This window comes from Schistocerca cancellata, chromosome 1, assembly GCF_023864275.1.
Source record: "Schistocerca cancellata isolate TAMUIC-IGC-003103 chromosome 1, iqSchCanc2.1, whole genome shotgun sequence".
Lineage (NCBI taxonomy): Eukaryota > Metazoa > Arthropoda > Insecta > Orthoptera > Acrididae > Schistocerca > Schistocerca cancellata.
Genome location: NC_064626.1, coordinates 359,529,372 through 359,550,627, shown reverse-complemented (window position 1 = coordinate 359,550,627; position 21,256 = coordinate 359,529,372). Strand labels below are relative to the sequence as shown.

Here is a 21,256-nt window from a genome sequence, read left to right as displayed (position 1 = left end):
GGAAGAGAAACTGTACCTTCACTGACTCATTGGTTGAAGGACACAATAATAACTTTTTTTTCATTTATTCTAATGAGTGTGCAGTCATCAGAGAGAGAGAGAGAGAGAGAGAGAGAGAGAGAGAGAGAGAGAGAGAGATTGGGGGGGGATGGGGGGGGGGGAGACACAGAGAGGTGGAAGGGAGAGGGATAGGGAGGGACAGATCGTCACATGGACAGAAGGAAGGATGGAGAGGGGGGAGTTTAAGGGAGGATCAGATGGAATGGGGGAACTTATTTCAGTATGCAATCTGTCGTCACCTTTTTTTTAATGATTTATTGAATACACAACAGTTCTGAAATCTGGAGCTGAAACCAGCAAACCTGAACAAAAATTCACCATTTAATAGCAGCTCAATTTATCTCAGCAAAACACTGTTTTTGATGTTCGTCCCAGCAATTTGTCTGTCACATGAATAATGCTACAATTTCCTTTCTTAAATTTTATATAAATTTCTCTAATGATTAATGTTACATTACTACTCACATATTATACATGACATCCACTTTACTTGTACTATGGAAAGTAAGCAACATTTTGATTAAGGCAAATAAACAGATTACAAGCTACAATATAAAATATTAATAAGCATTTTTCATCTTCAGTCTTAAGAAAACTATAATGGGCAGAAATAAGAAAATCATGTTATTAACATAACAGAAAAAGAGAAAGAACAAAAGCACAAGCTACCTTGGTTTGATAAGCATATTATTATAATTTTAACCAGCAATACGTATTTATATAGAGAAGGAAACAAGTAAATACAACAGAGGCTGGATTATTTCACATTAGTGAAGCTACATATCTTCATATGATTTCTTGAAAACCATTAGTAGAGCCAGTAAAAATTCAAGCATATTGCCTTATCTCTTTTTTTTTTTTAATACATTTCCTTAACTTCTGTTTATATTTTAACTATTTTTATTTTCCTCAAACAAAAGGTAACATAAAGGTTCTTACAATTTGTACACTGCAAACAAAGTATTGACAACAGACTGCAAAATATAACTGCAGCAGCATTTACAACATTAATATTTTACCGGAACAATTGGATACTTAACTGCACAAAGGCACTAAGTGTCAGATTTATGAAAAATAAGAAACCACACTATCAAGGTGAAATTTGCTATGAAACAATATATATCAGAAGAGCTATGTTCAGTGGTGTTATCAAGTATTATGACAAAATTGGCAAACGATGGTGAGACCAAGTCACATGGCTACACATAAGAAACACACTGTAGCCTCTTCACCTGTTTCTTACATTTCACACAGGGGAAGGGACTGCACGAATTTGCTCCAATGTCAGTATCTTTTTTTTGGTGTGTTCCTAAATACCCCTAGTGTATATGATGCAGGGTTTGCACAGTCTGTGTTTTTCTAGTTGGAAACCTCTTTCACAATATTATTTTGACCACAGGAAATTGCTACATCTGCCACTTGTGTTAGGGATTGTAGTTCAGTGGATTGCACTGTATCTCCATCAATGAACAGGACAATGCGGCTTGTGTACTCTTATCTATCAGTTCATTATACCTCAAAGGGTCATTTCAAGCTTACATCATGCCTGCATTGGCATTTCATGGGAAGAAGGGTTATCAGAACACAAAATTACTTGCCAGATTGGTGTACACCATAGTAATATCATTCAAAAATTCAATCTGTCACAGGAAACAAAACATTTAAGCTCTGCCTCATAGTGATCAATTGCAGTCAACAACATCAGGTGATCAAAACTCCTTATAAATTATGGCTCGGAGATACCACAAGGAGAATGCAACAGGACTGAAGGCTGCATTTTCTGGGGAAATTGGAAGGGCCTTGTTGACGTAGACAGTAAGCAACCATATCCATACAATTAATTTGACCTCCAAGTGTCCATCATGAACAACAGAATAACCCCCCCCCCCCCCCCCAAACAATATGATGCATGAAGAACGTAAGTGACAAGAAACCTGAAATGGAACTTGAATCAGTGGCATCAGGTTCACTTCACTTCGAAAGAGGCTGCAGGATTTGTCTGACACCTGATGATTGCCTTAGAAGAGTGTAGAAGTAGGCAGGCACCAATGAGCATCTCAAGCATCTGGGAGTCAGTTATTCTGGGAGTGGTATCATGTTTGAATGTCTGAGACATCTCATCACTATTGAGGATAATTTCAGGGCTGTGTATGATCAGGATATTTTACCCCAACATACTGACCAGCCCTACATTCAACATTGTTGCAATGGGTTTATTTTTGAAGGTGATAATGCATAAGCATATTAGCACAGCTCACGTATGACACATGATACCAGAGCATTTGGTCATAGTCAGATCATGAGAGAGCAATGCATGGAACATTCCATCTCTAAAGCTGACCAGCACTGATCTTTTCACATGTCCATGTATCACAGGTGCACCATGTGTACTTCTATTAGAAAGAAACTTTCACCACCACACTGAACAGCAATGGGCATCCTCTTGAGAGGGATTAGGAAAACTGTGATTGTAACTGAATAGATGGGCCAAAGTGCAGTTATTCACACATCATTTCAGTGTTGGACAACAATAAACAGTGAATGGCCATACGAATCAGAATCCCACACTTGGGTGTCACACAACCCATGACTCTATAGATGTACCTTACTCTCCATACACCACAGAGCACAGAGATTAGAATGGGCATAAAACCCACCACGACTTGACCCCCACTGTGAGGAAAAAGTTGCCTTGATCGATGAGCTTTGGTAAAAAGGCTCATCTTACACACTGGTACACGTAAATGGCAGGATACAAGTACATCAAAAGCAACATAATGATATGCATCCCACATGGCAGTAGGGGACTGTTGCGATGGCAGACGATGGGTGTATTCTCACATGGTGATGTCTGCAGGGGAGGATACATGGCCAGAAATATTGGTCGCCATCTCTCAGTACAGAACAATATAGGAACCTACTTGTCAATCATGTACAACTGTTCGTTTGTGTGGTACTCCAAAAGTTGTGAATGTCTTTTGTTTTGTCTGCCAGGTCACTTGACTTTAATCCTACTGAGCACCTCTGGGATGCCACTGGGTGAAATTTGCGCTTTTCGACCTAGTTTGTGGGGGTCACTAAACAGCATGTCTGATTTGTCTGTGTGTCTCTGCTCTCCACTTGTAACTAAAGGAGTTCTGTAACTTATACGATCTACAAGTTCAATGTAAGAAAAAAGGTGTGTGTTGTTGGTGGATATTAAATCACTTTCTACTTTCTCCCACATATTTTCTGGAGCCAAAATACAAGAAAATGCCAGGAATGGGAATGTTCACAATCTCTGGGATGTCTCTGATAACTCATGAGGCATTACACATCGATTTACAGTCACTAAATGATGAAATTTCTTCATGTGTAGTGAACTAACCACACTCTCAGCTCAGTCATTTCAGTTTGGTTCCATTCATTATTGTAATGTACGAGGGTGGTCCTATTAGTAGCCGGCCTGACCGAGAGATGGCAGTCATTGTTGAAAAATATCTCTTGATTAAAAAGTGCACAATTTATGAAGGATATGTTTCAAGTTTGAAGATGCCACATTGTTTAGTATTTGTTTGGCAGCCATCAATAGCGAACATTGTGAGTGAACTTGTGAAAATGGAGACAATTGGTCATCGTTATGTGATACAATTTTTTTTTTAAGGCCTCGGTGCAGCCAATATTAAAGCTGAGCCAGATTTTCCTTTTGGAGAGTCTGCAAGGACAACAGTAAAATATTGGGTAGCTAAGTGTAAACGCGGCCATACAAGCTGCCAGGACAAGCATCGCAGTGGTCGACCAAATGAGGTGTCAACTCAAGAAATGGTGAAGAAATTTCACAAAGCGGTACTGGATGATTGTCGACTGAAAGTGCGTGACCTAGTAAACATAGTAGTCATTTCACAAAGTGCAGTACATCACATATTATCTGAAAATTTGGACATGAGAAAACTGTGTGCAAGGTTTGTTTACACTTCAGCAAAAACAGTGTTGTGAAGATGTTTCAATTGAGTGTTTAGCGAAGTTTCGCAGCAGCAAAGCTGATTTTTTGCGCCTTTCATAACCAAGGATGAAACATATGTCACCCACTTCACTCCTAAGACAAAAGAACAATCAAAACAATGGACACAAATTGGAGAACTGACTTCAAAGAAAGCAAAGAAAATTTCATCTGCAGGCAAGGTCATGGCGTCGGTATTTTGGGATGCGCATGGGATACTTTTCATTGACTCTCTGGAGAAATGAAAAACCATCACTGGCAAGTATTATGTGAACTTACAGCAACGTTTGGGTGAAGAAATCAAGCAAAAATGGCTGCATTTGGCCAAGAAGAAAGTGTTGTTTCTTAGAGACCTCACAATCTGTTATTGCAATGGTCAAAATCAACGAATTAAAGTTTGAATTGCTACCTCATGCACCCAATTCACCAGATTTACCCCCTCGGATTATTTTCTGTCCCCAAACTTGAAGAAATGGCTCGGTGGTTGAAGATTTTCAACAAATGAAGATGTGATGTTGGCAGTTAATGGATATTTTGAGGAGTTAGACAGTTCTCATTATAAAAAGGGTATCAAACTTATCGAAAGTGTATGGAGCTGAAAGGAGATTATGTTGGAAAATAAATACATTTTACGTAATGTGTACATAGCAGACTCTAATGAGGAAGTTGAAATGAAGGTTTATCAAGTGCTCACACCTTTTAGTGATGCTATAACTAAAATTAAATGTGAGCAAAGATATTGAAACAACCACTGTCTCTCTAAGTTGAAATGTGTGCAAGGAATGCAATATTCCAACACTAAATGCTTTCAGAATATTTTCACTCTGCAGTGGAGTGTACGCTGATATGAAACTTCCTGGCAGATTTAAACTGTGTGACGGACCGAGACTCGAACTCAGGACCTTTGCCTCTCGTGGGCATGAGGACGGGGCGTGAGTCGTGCTTGGGTAGCTGTATTGGTAGAGCACTTGCCCGCCAAAGGCAAAGGTCCCGAGTTCGAGTCTCAGTCGAGCACACAGCTTTAATCTGCCAGGAAGTTTCACTAAATGCTTTGTTAATAAAATAAATTTATTCAATGATTTCGCACACAAAAAAGATACGTAATACATTAGCAGTTGATTGCAGGAAACTTTGGCTAGCTTAATGGCCTTGGGCAAAGCTGTTCAAGACTGATATGATGATGCAGAATATAAAGCCAATATCTTAGCTTGCGAAGACTATACAAAACCCGTGATGCAGGCAATCATGAAAGCAAAATACAGTATCCAGGGAAGACTTTCAAACAACACAGCTGACAGAATGTCTTCTGGGGTTTCTACACTGTCATGCAGTCATAGTACTCAACTGGCACTAATCAACTTAGAATCATTTTCCAGTGTCATTAACCATTAGACTCAGACCATTCCTCAGAACGGTATGAATCCTCTCTCATTGCAGATCCGAACTTATCAATTTTCAACAAATATTTGCTTCTTTGAGTATAGTTCGAAGGGAATCCTAAGAATCCAGTACAAGAAATCACTGTAACAGCACATGCTTAAGAACAAATGAATGAAATTTTACAAGCATATTGTAGTGTTTGAATCATCCAAGTGCACCTTCATTACCCTGAAGACGTCACACCTATAACATACAGTTGCCCGTAATCTCTTGACTTAACATTTACTGAATGCAACAATTGCATTCACGCTCTGCAGCCACTAGCAGACAATGTATAGACATATGGTTGACTCTTAGTTCCAAAGATACTTTGTGCTTTTCCAGAAAATGTTTGTCGACATTGGATAATTCGTACGAAGAAGGTACTGAGTTGGAAACGAAAGCCTTCAAACTGATAGAATTCTTGTTAGGAATGTAGCTGGGGCCCTGAGGGCGCAAAGATTGGTAGGGAAACTTGCAGACCAATAAAGATTGTACCATATACAATAGCCCTCAACATTCAATCTATGTTCAATCTATGTTAGAACAAACAGCACAAAGGTCCATACGGAAGGCAGAAACCTACTGTGTACTTCATGATCAATGTGGTCACTGAGTTCAAGACTGCAAGAAGGTAAAGAAAGTCCAGCAGAAAGATACAATGATATCACCATTGGAAAATTGTTGAAGACACTAAGCCCAAATGCACCTTCCCATCACTGGAATTACTACCTTCAAACTTCAGCTGGATCCTTAGTATAAACCACCCAACAGTTTCCATAAAGTATGACAACATTAACCTCATCAACATGCCATTCAATCAATCAATCAATCAATCAATCAATCAATTAATCATCGGGAAATGCAGTCTGTGGCTCCTAGAATTTCAAGACAACAGGAATATGAAATGATCATGACTGATCAACGGGAGCAAAAGATTCAGTACTTCCCGAGGAATTTTATGCTTCCTGTTCAATCAAGGATAAGTGAAGAGCAGTTGTCTCCCACAAAAATCAGCAGCTGTTCTTTCAAATAACATCTGTAATGCTTAAAATTCATTCTTAATTTTGTAGAGGCATTTGGAAATGAATTATTATTGGAGCATTACAACCTTTAAAGCAAACATCATTATGACAACTTCTAGCACACTCATCTACCACCTCAATGCCTCCTATGAGAGACAGAGGTCAAATTACACCCAAAATGGCTATGTCAATCTACCTCCTCACCCAAAAATCAGTGAACATCTTTTATTTACTTCATCAAATACTGATGAGTAAGTGATATGAAAGCACAAAGTGGCAAGTCATATTGTAAGCATCTTGGCATGAAAGAGACTCTGCCTCACTTACAGAAGACTTGGGAAAAGGGCCTAACCTTCTTTCTGACATAACTGCAGTTCCTGTATATCTTCGAAAGCAACATTTTGCCATTGTAGATATTATCCAGGCGTTTTGTAGTTATTCTCCATCCAGATGACAGAGACATAATGAAATTTTTCTGGTACAGAGACCATCATCATAGAGCAAATGAAGCACTCAAGCGTGTGAAGAACTAATTACTAATTCAAATGATTTTTCTTTGGGCTTAAATTTAGTCCATTCTTCCTTTCAGCAGCACTGAGAGAATTGACAGTCAATGTACCTTTTCCCACCACCTTATTAGGCCATAGCACTTACATGGATGATTTTCCACCAGACTCTGCAAGCAAAAATACAGAAATAACCCTTTACTATTAACTGACCTCACCTGTGAGTCAGATCCAGCTGGCTACGTTAAAATGGGTGCTGAAGCCTCAGCAGCTTGTCAGAATATGGAAGTCAGAAGTACAAGAGATCACAATACTTTCACACGTGTTGGGAGTTTAGTGGAATACAGTAGATAATACATTTTTTGTGGATTAGCATGAAGTCATCAATAAAATCCCCCGTAGTAGTCAAATTAAAGCTGTTACAAACAACTGCCAGCTTTTATGACCCCTTGGGCTTAGAAATATCAGTATCTATAACAGAGAAAATTTTGGTTCAAGGAACTTTGCTACTTACACTAGGGTGGGATGAAATTCTCCCTTAGCACCTTGTCACTCAGTGGCGCACTTAGATGTCAGCCTTTTCAAGCCTATCACATATTTATAAACCAAGATGGCTCAAAATTTCTGAAGAGCAAAGCATTTGCACCCCATTTTCTGTGATGCTTCTGAGCACACATAATGTGGTCTTGTATGTTGGGTGCGCTGTAAACAGTGAGCCTCATATTCAGTTGATGTACAGCAAAAGCCAACTAGCTGCCATGATGAACTGCTGGCAACAATAATGGAGTTGAGACTTCAACATTACTACTGCAAGGCTGCCAACGTACACATATGTAGAGCAACTCTTTTGACCAATTCCATGGTGTTGATTGCTTGGTTGCGAGACAGTCCCAATACTTGGAAAATTTTCGTATGCAACTGCATAATAGAAATTCACAAGTACACTTCACCATCCCATTGGAGACTGTGTCGAGGTAGACACAATCCCAGAGATAATTTGTCAGAAGGAAAAATGTCTCAAACCTTACATAGAATTGACACATGGTGTATGGGGAAGCCTTGCCTTAAACAACAGCCCTGTCACTGGTTAAATGAATATCCAAGTATAGCACACCTGTTTCTTTGCCAGAAACTAAAAACTCACTCTCAGATCAAGAGGTCCTCCTTACTCAGACAACTCAGCCACTGATATACACTGAAAGATTTAGTTCCTACTGGAATCTGCTGTGAGTCATTGCCCAATTTCTTTGACTGTAAAAGAAATTTGAATTTGCATGGTGAATTTACAGTAGAAGAAATGGCAGTAACTTGACATTATTGGATAACAGGTGTAAAAGAGCAATGGTTTTTCTCTTTTATGTAATCAGACTTTGAAGGAAAACATGCAACTACTCACTGGATTAAAAATAAAGTCTCTCAGTCCTTTTTTGGATAAAGACTTTTGCATTTAGGTAAGATTTATTGACAGACGCGATATTCCACACATCATCCACAGTGACAATGTCCAAGCATTCCATGCAGCCAAGAAAGAGATAATGGAATTATGGGTGGCCATCTCTGCTAGTAAAACTCACCAATATTTCGCACAATAAAGCATAATGAAATTTATACACTGAAGCACGAAAGAAACTGGTATAGCCATGTGTATTCAAATAGAGAGATATGTAAACAGGCAGAATACGGCACTGAGGTCGGCAATGCCCTTATAAGACAAGTGTCTGCCCAGTTGTTGCATCAGTTACTGCTGCTACAATGGCAGGTTATCACGATTTAAGTGAGTTTTAATGTGGTGATACAGTCGGCGCATGGGCACTGGGACACAGCAGCTCCAAGGTAGGGATGAAGAGGTGACTTTCCCGTACGACCATTTCATGAGTGTACCATGAATATCAGGAATCCGATAAAACATCAAATCTCTGGCATCGCTGCGGCCGGAAGAAGATCCTGCAAGAATGCGATCAACAACGACTTAAGAGAATTATTCAACGTGGCTGAAGTGCAACCTTTCCACAAACTGTTGCAGATTTCAATGCTGGGCCATCAACTAGAGACAGTGTGCAAACCATTCAACAAAACATCATCGATATGGGCTTTCAGAACCGAAGGCCCGCTTATGGACCCTTGATGGCAGCACAACACAAAGCTCTATATCTCTCCTGGGCCCGTCAACACCAACATGGGACTATTGATGACTGAAAACATGTTGCCAGATCAGACAAGTCTCGTTTCAAATTGTATCAAGCAGATGGACATGTACGGTTATGGAGACAACCTCATGAGTCCATGGACACTGCATGTCAGCAGGGGTCTGTTCAAGCTGATGGAGGCTCTGTAATAGTGTGGGGCGTGTGCAGTTGGAGTGATATGGGACCTGATACGTCTAGATAAGACTCTGACAGGTAACACACACTTAAGCATCATGTCTGATTACTTGCATCCATTCATGTCCACTGTGAATTCCAACGGACTTGGGCAATTCCAGCAGGACAATGCAACACCCCACACGTCCAAAATTGCTACAGAGTGATTCCAGGAACACTCTTCTGAGCTTAAACACTTCTGTTGGTCACCAAACTCCCCAGACACGAAAATTATTGAGCATAACTGGGATGCCTTGCAACATGCTCTTCAAAAGAGATCTTCAACCCCCTCATATTATTACAGATTTATTGACAGCCCTACAGGATTCATGATGTCAATTCCCTCCACCACTACTTAAGACAATAGTCGAGACAATGCCACATCGCGTTGCGGAACTTCTGTATGCTCGAGGGGGCCCTTCACGATATTAGGCATGTGTACCATTTCTTTGGCTCTTCAGTGTAGCTGTGCGTATCATCTGGTGGCGAGTACGGCAGGGGAGAATGACTGATTCAATCGAAAGCTGTCTGAAAGGTACTTGGATGGTCCAGCATGGACGAGAAGGGCTGTAGATGAGCTTGTGAATATTGAAGCCACCTTCAAAGTGGAGCCAATCACCCAAAATGTACCACAAGTGCTCTCCTCAACACACTTCCTTGTGGGAAGATAAAACATTGTCAAATAGGACTGAGATATCAATTGCAACAGATATGGTGAGAGAATTCAGACTCAATCAGAAAGTAGAAGAAGACTTCTGAAAGTGCTGGAGCAAAGAGTATCTCTTGGCCTTGCGCAATTTCCACCATGGCAAATGACCAAAGGAATATTGGTGAGGATCACAGTTGGTGACACCTTTCTGCAATAAGTTCTCGCAAAATGTGGAAGAAGGCAAGAGTCTTTGATTCATCAGTCTTCTGACTGGTTTGATGTGGACTGCCACAAATTCATCTTCTGTGCCACCTTTGCATCTCAGAGCAGCACATGCAACCTACGTCCTCAACTATTTGCTGGCTGTATTCCAACCTCTGTCTTCAGCTCTCCTATCATCCAGTTCCTTCATCTTGTCCGTACTTACCACAAATACCTTTTCTCAAAATTCTGTACAGAATCTCTTCATTCCTTACCTTATCAGTCAACCTAATTTTCAACATCTGTAGAACTACATCTCAAGTGCTTCAGTTCTTTTCTATTCCAGTTTTCCCACTCTTCGATTTACTCTCAACAGATGTTCTGTACTAATTAGACTGTTCGTTCCATTCAACAGATCCTGTAATTCTTTTTCATATTCACTGAGAATAGCAATGTCATCAAACAAATCTTATCATCGACATCATTTCACCTTGGATTTTAATTCCACTCTTGAACCTTCCTTCTATTTCAGTCATTGCTTCTTCGATGTACAGGTTGAACATTACTGGCAAAAGGCTACATCCCTGTCTTACACCCTTTCACCTTTTGATTCTTGCACATATTGTAAATTATCCATCTTTCCCTATAGCTCAACAATATTTTTCTCAGAATTTCAAACAAACATTTTACACTGTCAAATGCTTTTACCAGGATGACAAATCCTGTGAACTTGTCTTGATTTTTTCAGTCTACTTTCCATTATCAATTGCAAAGTCAGAACTGCTTCTACATGCTTTTACCTTTCCTAAAGCCAAACTAGTTGTCACCTACCAAATTCTCAATTTTCTTTTCCATTCTTTTGTATATTATTCTTGTTAGCAACTTGAATGCATGATCTGTTAAGCTGATTGTGCAATAGTTCTTGTATTTGTCAGCTCTTGCACTCTTCAGAACTGTGTGGATGGTGTTTTTCTGAAAGTCATGGTATATTGCCACACTCATACATTCTACACACTAATGTGAATAATCATTTTGTTGCCACTTCTCCCAGTGACTTTAGAAATTCTGATGGAATGTTGCCTATCCTGACTGCCTTAATTGATCTCCAGTCTTCCAAAGCTCTTTTAAATTCTGATTGTAAAACTGGAAACCCTTTCTCTTCCCTATTATCCAGTTTCCTCTTATCATGTCATTGGATAAGTCCTCCCCCTCATTGAGGCCTTCAATGTACTCTTTCCACCTATCGGTTCTCTCCTCTGCATTTAACAGTGGAATTCCCATTGCATTTTTAATGTTACTGCCATTGTTTTTAATTTCACCATAGGCTTTGACTTTTTCTATATGCTGACCCAGACTTTCCAACAATTATTTCTTTTTCGATTTCTTCACATTTTTCATGCAGCCATTTCACTTTAGCTTCCCTACATTTACTATTTATTTCATTCCTAAGTGACTGTATTTCTGTATTCCCGAATTTCCCCGAACATTTTTGTATTGCCTTCTTTCGTTGATCAACTGAAGTATTTCTTCTGTTACTCATTGTTTCTTCGCTGTTATCTTACTGGTACCTAAGTTTTTTTTCCCAGCTTCTGTGAATGTCCTTTTTAGAGATGTCCATTCCTCTTCAATTGAACTGCCTACTGAGTTATACATTAATGCAGCATCTATAGCCCCAGAGAACTTCAAGCTAATCACTTCATTCCTTACTATATGTGTATTCCACTTCCCCGCACACTGATTCTTCCCAACTAGTCTCTTTAAACTTCAGCCTGTTCTTCTTCATTACCAAATTGTGATCTACATCTATATCTGCTCCTCGGTACATCTTACAATCCAATATCCAATTTCAGAATCTCTGCCTGACCATGATGTAATCTAACTGTAATCTTCCCCCATCTCCCAGCCTTTTCTACATATACCTCCTCTTCTCTTGTGATCTTGAACAGAATATTTGTTATCACTAGCTGAAACTTATTGCAGAACCCAATTAGTGTTTCTTATCTACAAAGCCCACATTCTCCTGTAACCATTTCTGCTACTACTCCCCCTACAAATTTCAATCCCTGTGACTACTTGATTTTCATCTCCCTTTATTTACTGAATTACCCATTCAATATCCTCAAATACTTTCTCTCTCTCTTTATCTTCTGCTTGCGATGCCAGCATGTATACCTGAACTACTATTTTCGGTGTTGATTTGCTGACAGTTCTGATGAGAGCAACCCTGTTCACAGTAACTCATTCTCTGGTCCACCTTCCCATTCACAGCGGATTGTACTCCAGCTACTGTTGATATTATACCTACACTCATCTGACCAGGAATACTTTTCTTCTCTCCATTTCACTTCATTAACTGTCACTATATCTAGACTGAACCTTAGCATTTTCCTTTTCAGATTTTCTACATTTCTACAGTTTCCACATTCAAACTTATGACATTCCATGCCATGACTTGTAGAACATTATTGTTTCCTTGGTTATTTAATCTTTCCCTCATGGTCACCTCCATTTGGCAGTCTCCTCCTGAAAATCCATGCTGTCCAGAATCTTTTGCCAGTGGAGAGATCATCATGACACTTTTTTAATTACAGACCACATTTCCTGTGGACATAAATTATGTGACTTTAATGCAATGGTTTCCATCGCCTTCTGCATCCTCATGCCAGTGATCACTGCTAATTCTTCCACGTTTTATGGGCAGTTTCAAGGGCAAGAGAGTGCCCTGAACCTCTGGCAGCTCTTCCGCCTTCTTTGACAAGGCTATTAGCAGAGTGAGAGTGACTTCCATGCTGGAAGTCTTCAGCCACCATTGCTGATGATTTTCATTAAAAATTTAAGCAGCAGCAGGGTTCAAATCCAGGACTAAAGACATTTTGTTTACTGGTCAAAGCCGCTACCTCTAGACCCCGGCTGCATCAGGAGTACAGAAACTGAAAGGAGACAGAGGAAGAGTCTCACATACAGCCATCTTTGTTACTGCTGATGGAAGACACCTCACCAATCCTGACCTGTTGGTCATATCCCCAAAGGGAAACAGGGTGCGGAGGTTATGGAAGATAACTAAATGGTGTATCTTATTTGTATCTGGATGTTTCCATCTGTAACTAATGTAACTTTCACGGTCTGTAAATTCTGTGTCAAAGTTGTATGTTGACTGAAATGCTTTCATACAGCTTTGATAATATCAATGAATTGTAGGCAGCATATGAGAGATCATGGGTCATGAAAGTTCCGCAAAGCTTTTGATGTCAAGTGAAATTAGGTGCAAACCCAGGTTCAGTCCTGAAAAAGGGAGGGGGGAAGACTGTTCATGTCTCAGTTTTTTACAGTACCACACTAATAACGTGCCACAGATGCCTATGATTTTAGTGATAATGAGTATAAAATGTTTCAATGTAGTAATAATAAAAACAACAATCTGTTAACATCATTATTAAGTACAGCAATTTGATCTGACATCTAGTGAATTACAATTTAGTGACATACGGCATTTGAAAAGCATTTGTCCAAAAATTTGAGAACATCTGCCATGAAACTAATTTAAGAACCATCATAGCACCAAATTCTCATAATTTTTATATGATATAAAATCAAAGTGTGCACTGCTCTTTATGAGTATTTCACTTAGCACAGGTTTTAAAACTTTGGTTATGTGATCATGGAAATGAAGGGAATGCTTAATGCTACATTATTGAAAGTACACACTATGAGAACTGTGGCAATTATGAAGTTTAAAACAGCAACAAGCTCCAAGTATGGTTTAAGAAAGTTAATTTAAATAACACCACTGCTGGTTTTGGATTTATTACAACTGCATTTATAGATGCAGTTCTTGCTTTTCTGCTGGGGCCTCATTTTGTAATCATTATAGGTTTGTGCAGAGGTGTATATCTTTCAAACCAATATTTTTGTTGGAAATTATGCCAGAATGTAAATAATTTAGGAGAAAAGGAGACCACTCAGCGAATACCAGTAGCACTGAATTGTTGATAGGCAGACACAAACATAAAAGAGAAAGAAAACTTCCTAAGTTTTTGGAATAAATAGCCTTTGTAGAGCAAAAGTACACACACACACACACACACACACACACACACACACACACACACACACACACACACACACCTGAGCTGCTACATTGTGCGGGCTGGACAGAGAATGCCAGTATTGCTTTTCGGCAGGTGGACTAGGGGTTGTGTCTGGTGGGGTGGGTAGAGAGATGCAAGAGGTAGAAAGAGGGGTTGGTAGTGGGTAGCTAGTGATTTGGGGAGGAGGCAGCAGCTTTGCTGGTTAGGAATGGAGGGAAGGGTGGAAAGTGCATGGACTAAGCTTGTGATGCACAGGTACTGAAGCTGCTGGGGTACAGCACACAATGGAGGTGATTTGGATACATGGTCTGGGAGGCGTGACTGACCAGAGGAGGGAGAAACTGTTGGGTATATGGTATGGGGACAGTGGGTTAATGGATACAGAGGGCAGGAGAACTCCCATCTAAGTAGCTCAGAAAAGCTGGTGGTGGAGGGGAGGATCCAGATGGCTCCAATTGTGAAGCAACTATGGCAATCTAGCATGTGTGCTCAGATGCAAGTTGTATCTCTGAGTGGTCAACTTTGTTTTTGGCCACAGTTTGACAGTGGCCATTCATTCTGGTGGGCAGCTGGTTGATTGTCATACCGATATGAAAAGCTGTGCAGTGATTGCAGTATAGTTCCCACACCACATAGCTGCTTTCACATGTGGCCCTGCTACCAGGTTTCCTTTCTCTATAGTGTGCATCTGATGATGACGCAGTGCTTCTGTTAAATTAATATTTTTGTTATTCAAGTGATCCGGGCCACATTCTGTAAATGCTGACCATGTGTGCTGGTATAAAACATAGGAAGGTGTGTATTCAAACAGTTCCCACAAAAATTATCGGCATTCACATAGTACATGTGGCAAAATGCAGAAATTTTATAATATGTAGTGCAAACTCCAAATGCAATCATCACACACAAATGTAAACTACTGCACAAAATCTATAATTGTAAAGCAAGGCTCCACCAGGAAAAAAAGAAAATCTGTGAGAACTATCTGATGATGCATTCATAATAAAACACAAAATCAATAAAAGTTTATTTAAATCAAACTTGCTCACACCATATTTGTGGATGATTGTTGTTTTAAATTATAAACCTTGTGAAGGGAAAGCTCTTTCTTTCAGTCATTTGCACTTATGTTTGGGGATTCAGTATTTATCTCACTTCTCTCTCTCTCTCTCTCTCTCTCTCTCTCTCTCTCTCTCTCTCTCTTTGCCTCCCATAGCAGGATGTCTTTCCCTTACTCCACTTGCTGTAGCTAGTTGGTTCTACCTGTGGATTTATGATCTGTGTCATATTTGCTGTTGGTAGCAGGTACACTTAAGGCCTGGAAATGTGCACCTTTGCCTTGCTAGAATGTTACTGGTCACGTTGTTAGCCCATCCATGTGGGCAGCCCCTCATACAACTGATTGCAAATTGCCATGTTAAATGTAGCTTGCATTTTACAGAATTTCTCACTATAAATCCACAGGTAGAACCAACTAGCTACAGCAAGTGGAGTAAGGGAAAGACATCCTGCTATGGGAGGCAAAGAGAGAGAGGGAGAGAGAGAGGGAGAGAGGGAGAGAGAGAGAGAGAGAGAGAGAGAGAAATACTGAATTCCCAAACATAAGTGCAAATGACTGAAAGAAAGAGCTTAGTTTTCATGCTACTTTACTCTCCACGACTTAGCTGTGAAATTTGGAAACTGATATATGTAAAAATAAAAATGTTTCTAATGAAATGTGTTGGGGGGCAGCGATTGAGAGCTCTACGACCACCCTCTCCCTCACCATCACTGGACCCTCCCTTGAATGAATCCACACCGTAGCACACTGACACAGTCATTAGGGAAAAAGGCAATGTACACATTACGGGGCAATTAAATTGCTAGTAAGTGTAAACAGTTGTACCTTCAAACATCTGTGAATGCCATAAATCATAATGGGTATTTTTTAAAGAATTCTACAGACATCATCTAAGTTTCATAAGAGTAGCACTTGTGGTATATCAACTGATCTGAGGTACTTTATATGTACCTCCACACTGATTAGATCAGGTATGTTTCAGTGCTGTCAGTTGTCTTGTTACTACTTTAGCCCTTCATAGAGGGGTAAACTTGCATCACAGAAGTTGCATGTGGGATGAGGCAGGTAGCTTGCTGAGAGAGAAATGGAATACGTTTATCATTTCAGGTGGTAGCTACTGTCTACAGAATAAGAATTAAGTGACTATATTCCTCTCTATCTTTCCCATGACAGACAGCTTGAACAAAAGAATAGGTCTATGATTTCTTGTTAATATACAGTGTTGTTCCTTCAGGATTTGATGGTGATGACACTCTACTTAGCCAAGATTGCAAACATTTTTTTTTTTTTTTCTCAGACACCTTTGGAAAGTAAGTGATACATAACACGTTGACAGTTTTGTGGAACTTCGACTTTTCCTAAATTCTAGTGTTGGTTTTTCCCTCAGGACTAATGTTTTGACTTTTACAATCAAACGTTGTCATCAAAAAATTGTGAACATGCCTGCCTATCAGTCTTGATGTTTTAAAATCATGTATTTTCAAAAATCTGGCACTTTTGCAACTTTTGTGCTGTTAAGTACCTACAATTTTGAAAGAATAGATACAAAATTGGCCTTTTTACTGTGATTCTTTGATGCAAAAAATGACAAGTGAAATTCAATCATGCTAAAAACAGTATAAAGAGGAGAGACTCTTGTGACATGATCATATACTATGAATTACTTTGTATTACTGGAGATGGAGCTTTAATATAACTTACAGGGTGTATACGTGGACTGGGAAAAAAAAAATCCCAGATTTTTCCTAGATTTCCCAGTTAAATACATACTTTCTCCCACATGAAAAAACACTTCGTCCAAGGTGAAAATTACACTTTTTCTATGATAAGTGACATTATACTTCCCCTTGGAGCTGTAAAAATATCAATCCTTTGAATGGTTTTATACACCAGCGAGGAACTTCGGAGAATGAAAAAAAAAAAAAAAAAAAAATTCATATTATGACACACTGCATATTTTTGTATTCGCATTACAAAAGTATAGATTCGAAACAGTATGTTAATTTCCAAAGCACTAAAACTGAGATTGAAATGTGCTTTTGTAAGCTAGTCATAGCTCATGTCACGCGATGTCACCAGTCTGTGACAGCAGATATTCAAAGTATAGGACACAAGATGTAGTCAGCCAATAGCAACATCACTGTTAAGCAGTGTGAACACACAAATAGGAAAAATTAATGGTTTAAATTAATGTACATAGTGTAGCTACAAGAAAAGCTAAGCTTTCACATATAATATTGGTCTTGAAGAGCAATAAGCTACAAGAAAAGTTAAACTTTCACATGTAATATTGGTCTTTTTTGCGTGTGTTACACTCAAAGATACATCACACAAATGTGTCAGTAAAATTTAAAATAATGACATTAATGTCTGGTCTTCTGGGCCTGAAATTCTTCTAGGTGACTAGTCCTCAATGTATTAAGTTTTAAATGAGGGTCAAACACACACTGATTTTGGATATTTATTGCACATTCACACATGTAACATAATTCATATTGTGTAAAAGGAAATTTACTTTGAAACTATCACTTTTCAAAGCATCATTCGCAATATTTTCTTTGCAACCTGTTAGAAATAGCTTCGTTTCAACAGATGCCAGGGAGTGCCAGAAAACAAGCGTTACTGGGTGTGGGCAGCTACAATGACATAGGAAGTCCATATATGTTCATATAAATATATAGTATTAAGAGCTTTTACAAGACGCCATAAACGAAATAGGATACTCAAAGAGCAGTGGAATTTCGTACACCATACTAAAATTCATAATTTGGCTTAAAGTGCTCATTCATATGTCCAGATTCACAATTAAGTTGCCCCAATCTGATATTAAGATTTCAGTGCGGTTTTCTAGATTCAAATTTTGTTGGAGTATCAGGAGCGTATTATCTTATGCCTGGTTCTTTATTATGGCATAATGCCAAACGTGCCAGAAGATGAAAATGTACACTTGAAACGCAGTGAACAGCTGAAACCAGCCAATAGTGTGGAACGAAACATTTCGTTTCTAATAAACTGACTGTCTCTGGTGAAAAGATTACTAAAAGTCACATTTACTAACAAACTGACAAAAATAACTTCATTGTTCTGCAAGGCGAATGACTGTCAAAAATGTGGAAATAAAATCAGAAAACTGAAACTAATAACATATGTTAGCCTTCCGCAATGATGTGAATGTATTTTAATTCACTTGATACCTCCCAACCACAGAAATCCGTTTTGTTTTCATTTGATGAGAGAAGTGTAAACGAAGAGAAAACAGCATAATCACTAAATGTAAACACATCTTATGTGTAGACTAACCCTCCTCCCGACTACAACTCAGACTGCTATACAATCTGGCAGCTTGGGTGTGCCAGAAAAATTTTTCTGGGTAGCTTCTGGCTGCTTGTTGCTACTGCTGATACAGCTAACAGCCACACTTCAAGTATCCAAATGCAGGAGAAGCTACTGCCCATAGGCAACTCAACTGCGCATGCATGTGCGCCTGCAGGCAACTGCTCAAACAAACTTAATGTAAACAGCTGAGACGTTACGCTCACCGGCAGCAGTTTATTGTTATGAAGTATTTCATAGTCTTCGTCCTAAAGCCTTTGACTCATTTTGCTGTTTATCAGATCTTACCAGTCAAAATTACAAAAAAAGTAACTGAAGTCTAAAATAATGTAAAATTCCCGGAATCCTAAAAAATTTCCAGGTTTTTTTCCCAGATGTCCCAGACCGTATACACCCTGAACTTAGCAGATCTGGAAGGAAAAGTAAGTGCACTGTTTTCATGAAAACAATGGAAAAAGAAAATAACATTATGTGGAACAGTTACCTGTAACTCCTTAAAGTCTTGTTCAAATTTTCGCAGTTCTAGACACTGTCTAAGTTTTGCAGAATGATTCTGCCAAAAATCATCAAATGTTCTTTCTGTTTCTTCAAGCTGGACTAATAACCTAGATGAAGTTGTTTTTTATTATTATTTTGTTATAAATTCCAGTTATATATTATCCCTGAAGTTTCAGCCATAAATCCATTGTCAAAACACACATGAAACTGGACATACAGAACCATATCATACAAAAAATTTAAGTACTGAATGTACACATACATAATACGTAGAGAGAGGTGTTTCTGAGAGTCCACATAGAGAAATCATCATAAATACAAGCAAATTATTAGTAAAGAAACCTAAGCAACTAGAACATTATTTCAATGATTACTTTAAGAACTTTCACTTGGCAGCATAAGAAGCTGCTATCACTGCCATCATCATCATTATCATAATTGTTGTTGAGTATAGAACAGTAGGTTAACTGAACAGCCATATAATTTTCTTTTCATTGTTGATACAAAATATAACTCTAGGAATTTACAAACTAAAAGTATGAATAACATTATTTTGCGCTGGTAAAAGATTTAAACATACTTTTCTGCAAAATAAAATATTCTGTGAAAGTCCTAAAAACACTATCCTATTTGCTGATGACTCCAGCATATTACTCACTGAATCCAGCCCAGAAACATTGCAGTTAACAGCAGAAAGTTGAGTGAAAAGACTTTCAGAGTTCTGCATCAAAATCAAATTCATTGCATATACTGAAAAAATTTTGTGTGTCAATTTTAATTTATTTCCATTATCCAGCCAAATATCTACTTAAACAAGACTGAAAAAGTATCCTCTACAAAATGCATGTGTTTTTCAGTTTTTGGATTCAGCAGGACTAAAAATGGGGCACATGTGTACATAAATTGTCAAAGAAATGCTAATCTGTATGCTGTAGTATGAGAACATTAAATTCTACAAGTACAACAGTACTACATGCATAATATGCATAGTTTCAGTCACTGCTCCGAATGGGTTCATTTTCTGTAGACACAACTCACAGCATAAATGTTTTCGGGATGCAAAAGTACAAGAATAATTTGTGGGTTTAAAAAAAATGGATGAAATGTCAATTTCATTACTGAGCCTGGCAATCTGAATGTCCTGTACTCATTCATTTGTAAAACTATCTTATTAATGAGGGATTACCTCTTGAAAGCAGGCAAATTACTGCAGAACAAACAAATATACACCAAACATTTTCCACAACAACACCCTGTCAGAGGAGCATAGTTTATGTTGTTGTCTTACTAAACAATTACATAACAGAGCAAATAAAAATTGGTACTCACACAATATTTAAAACAAAACTAAAGACATGTCATTCTGTTACAGAATTTATGAATATGTAAAATTAAATGTCACTGAAACATATATCGATAAACTTAGATAATAGGAATGTGTACCTAAATGATTCTATTTTGCTGATACTAAATACTGTGTCCTCATTTTGACCTGTCCAATATCACTTGTATAATTTGTGCTGAGTAATAAAACTGGACCAATAAAAAAAATTAATCAGACAATCACAAAAGGACCAAATGATAAACTCTCTTGTCTACACCTCCTACTACAATGGAACTCATTATGTACCATATAAATTAGTCACGGTATGATTTCAAAGATAAACAACACAAACAGCAATAGCAGTGAGATCCTAATAGGGCCACACAAAGCCTGGTAGAAATCTAACAGGAGGAGGAGCCCCAGCATTGACCAATCCATAGCATGGGGGAAGGGGTAGGGGGCGGGGGGAGGCGACTACAGAGAGCACAAATCACAACTCCACAAGTTCTTGCAAAACCCATTTGCTTTCTCTTGTAGATGTAACTTCACTGTTATTTCTTTATGTCTATCCATCTATCTATCTTTCATCCATTCCTTATTAGCAGGTCAATCACAGGAGTGGAATCCTAAGACAAAATATGTTCTGAATTCGACCATCACCGGTCCTGACTATTGCATTCTTTGCATTATTTTCATGAAAGATACAGTGCTAAACATATTTTACCACAAAGTTTTTGAGAATGAAAGAGCCTGA

At 38.6% G+C, this 21,256-nt stretch overlaps 1 protein-coding gene across 1 annotated transcript in view; it reads right to left on the bottom strand.

Moving 5' to 3' along the window:
- Positions 1-21,256, bottom strand: part of LOC126174324 (guanine nucleotide exchange factor DBS-like) — a 377,138-nt gene that overhangs the window by 119,202 nt on the left and 236,680 nt on the right. The window contains exon 9 of the mRNA XM_049921026.1: positions 19,165-19,285. Within this exon, the coding sequence (XP_049776983.1) occupies positions 19,165-19,285 (121 nt within the window). The remainder of the gene's footprint in view (positions 1-19,164; positions 19,286-21,256) is intronic.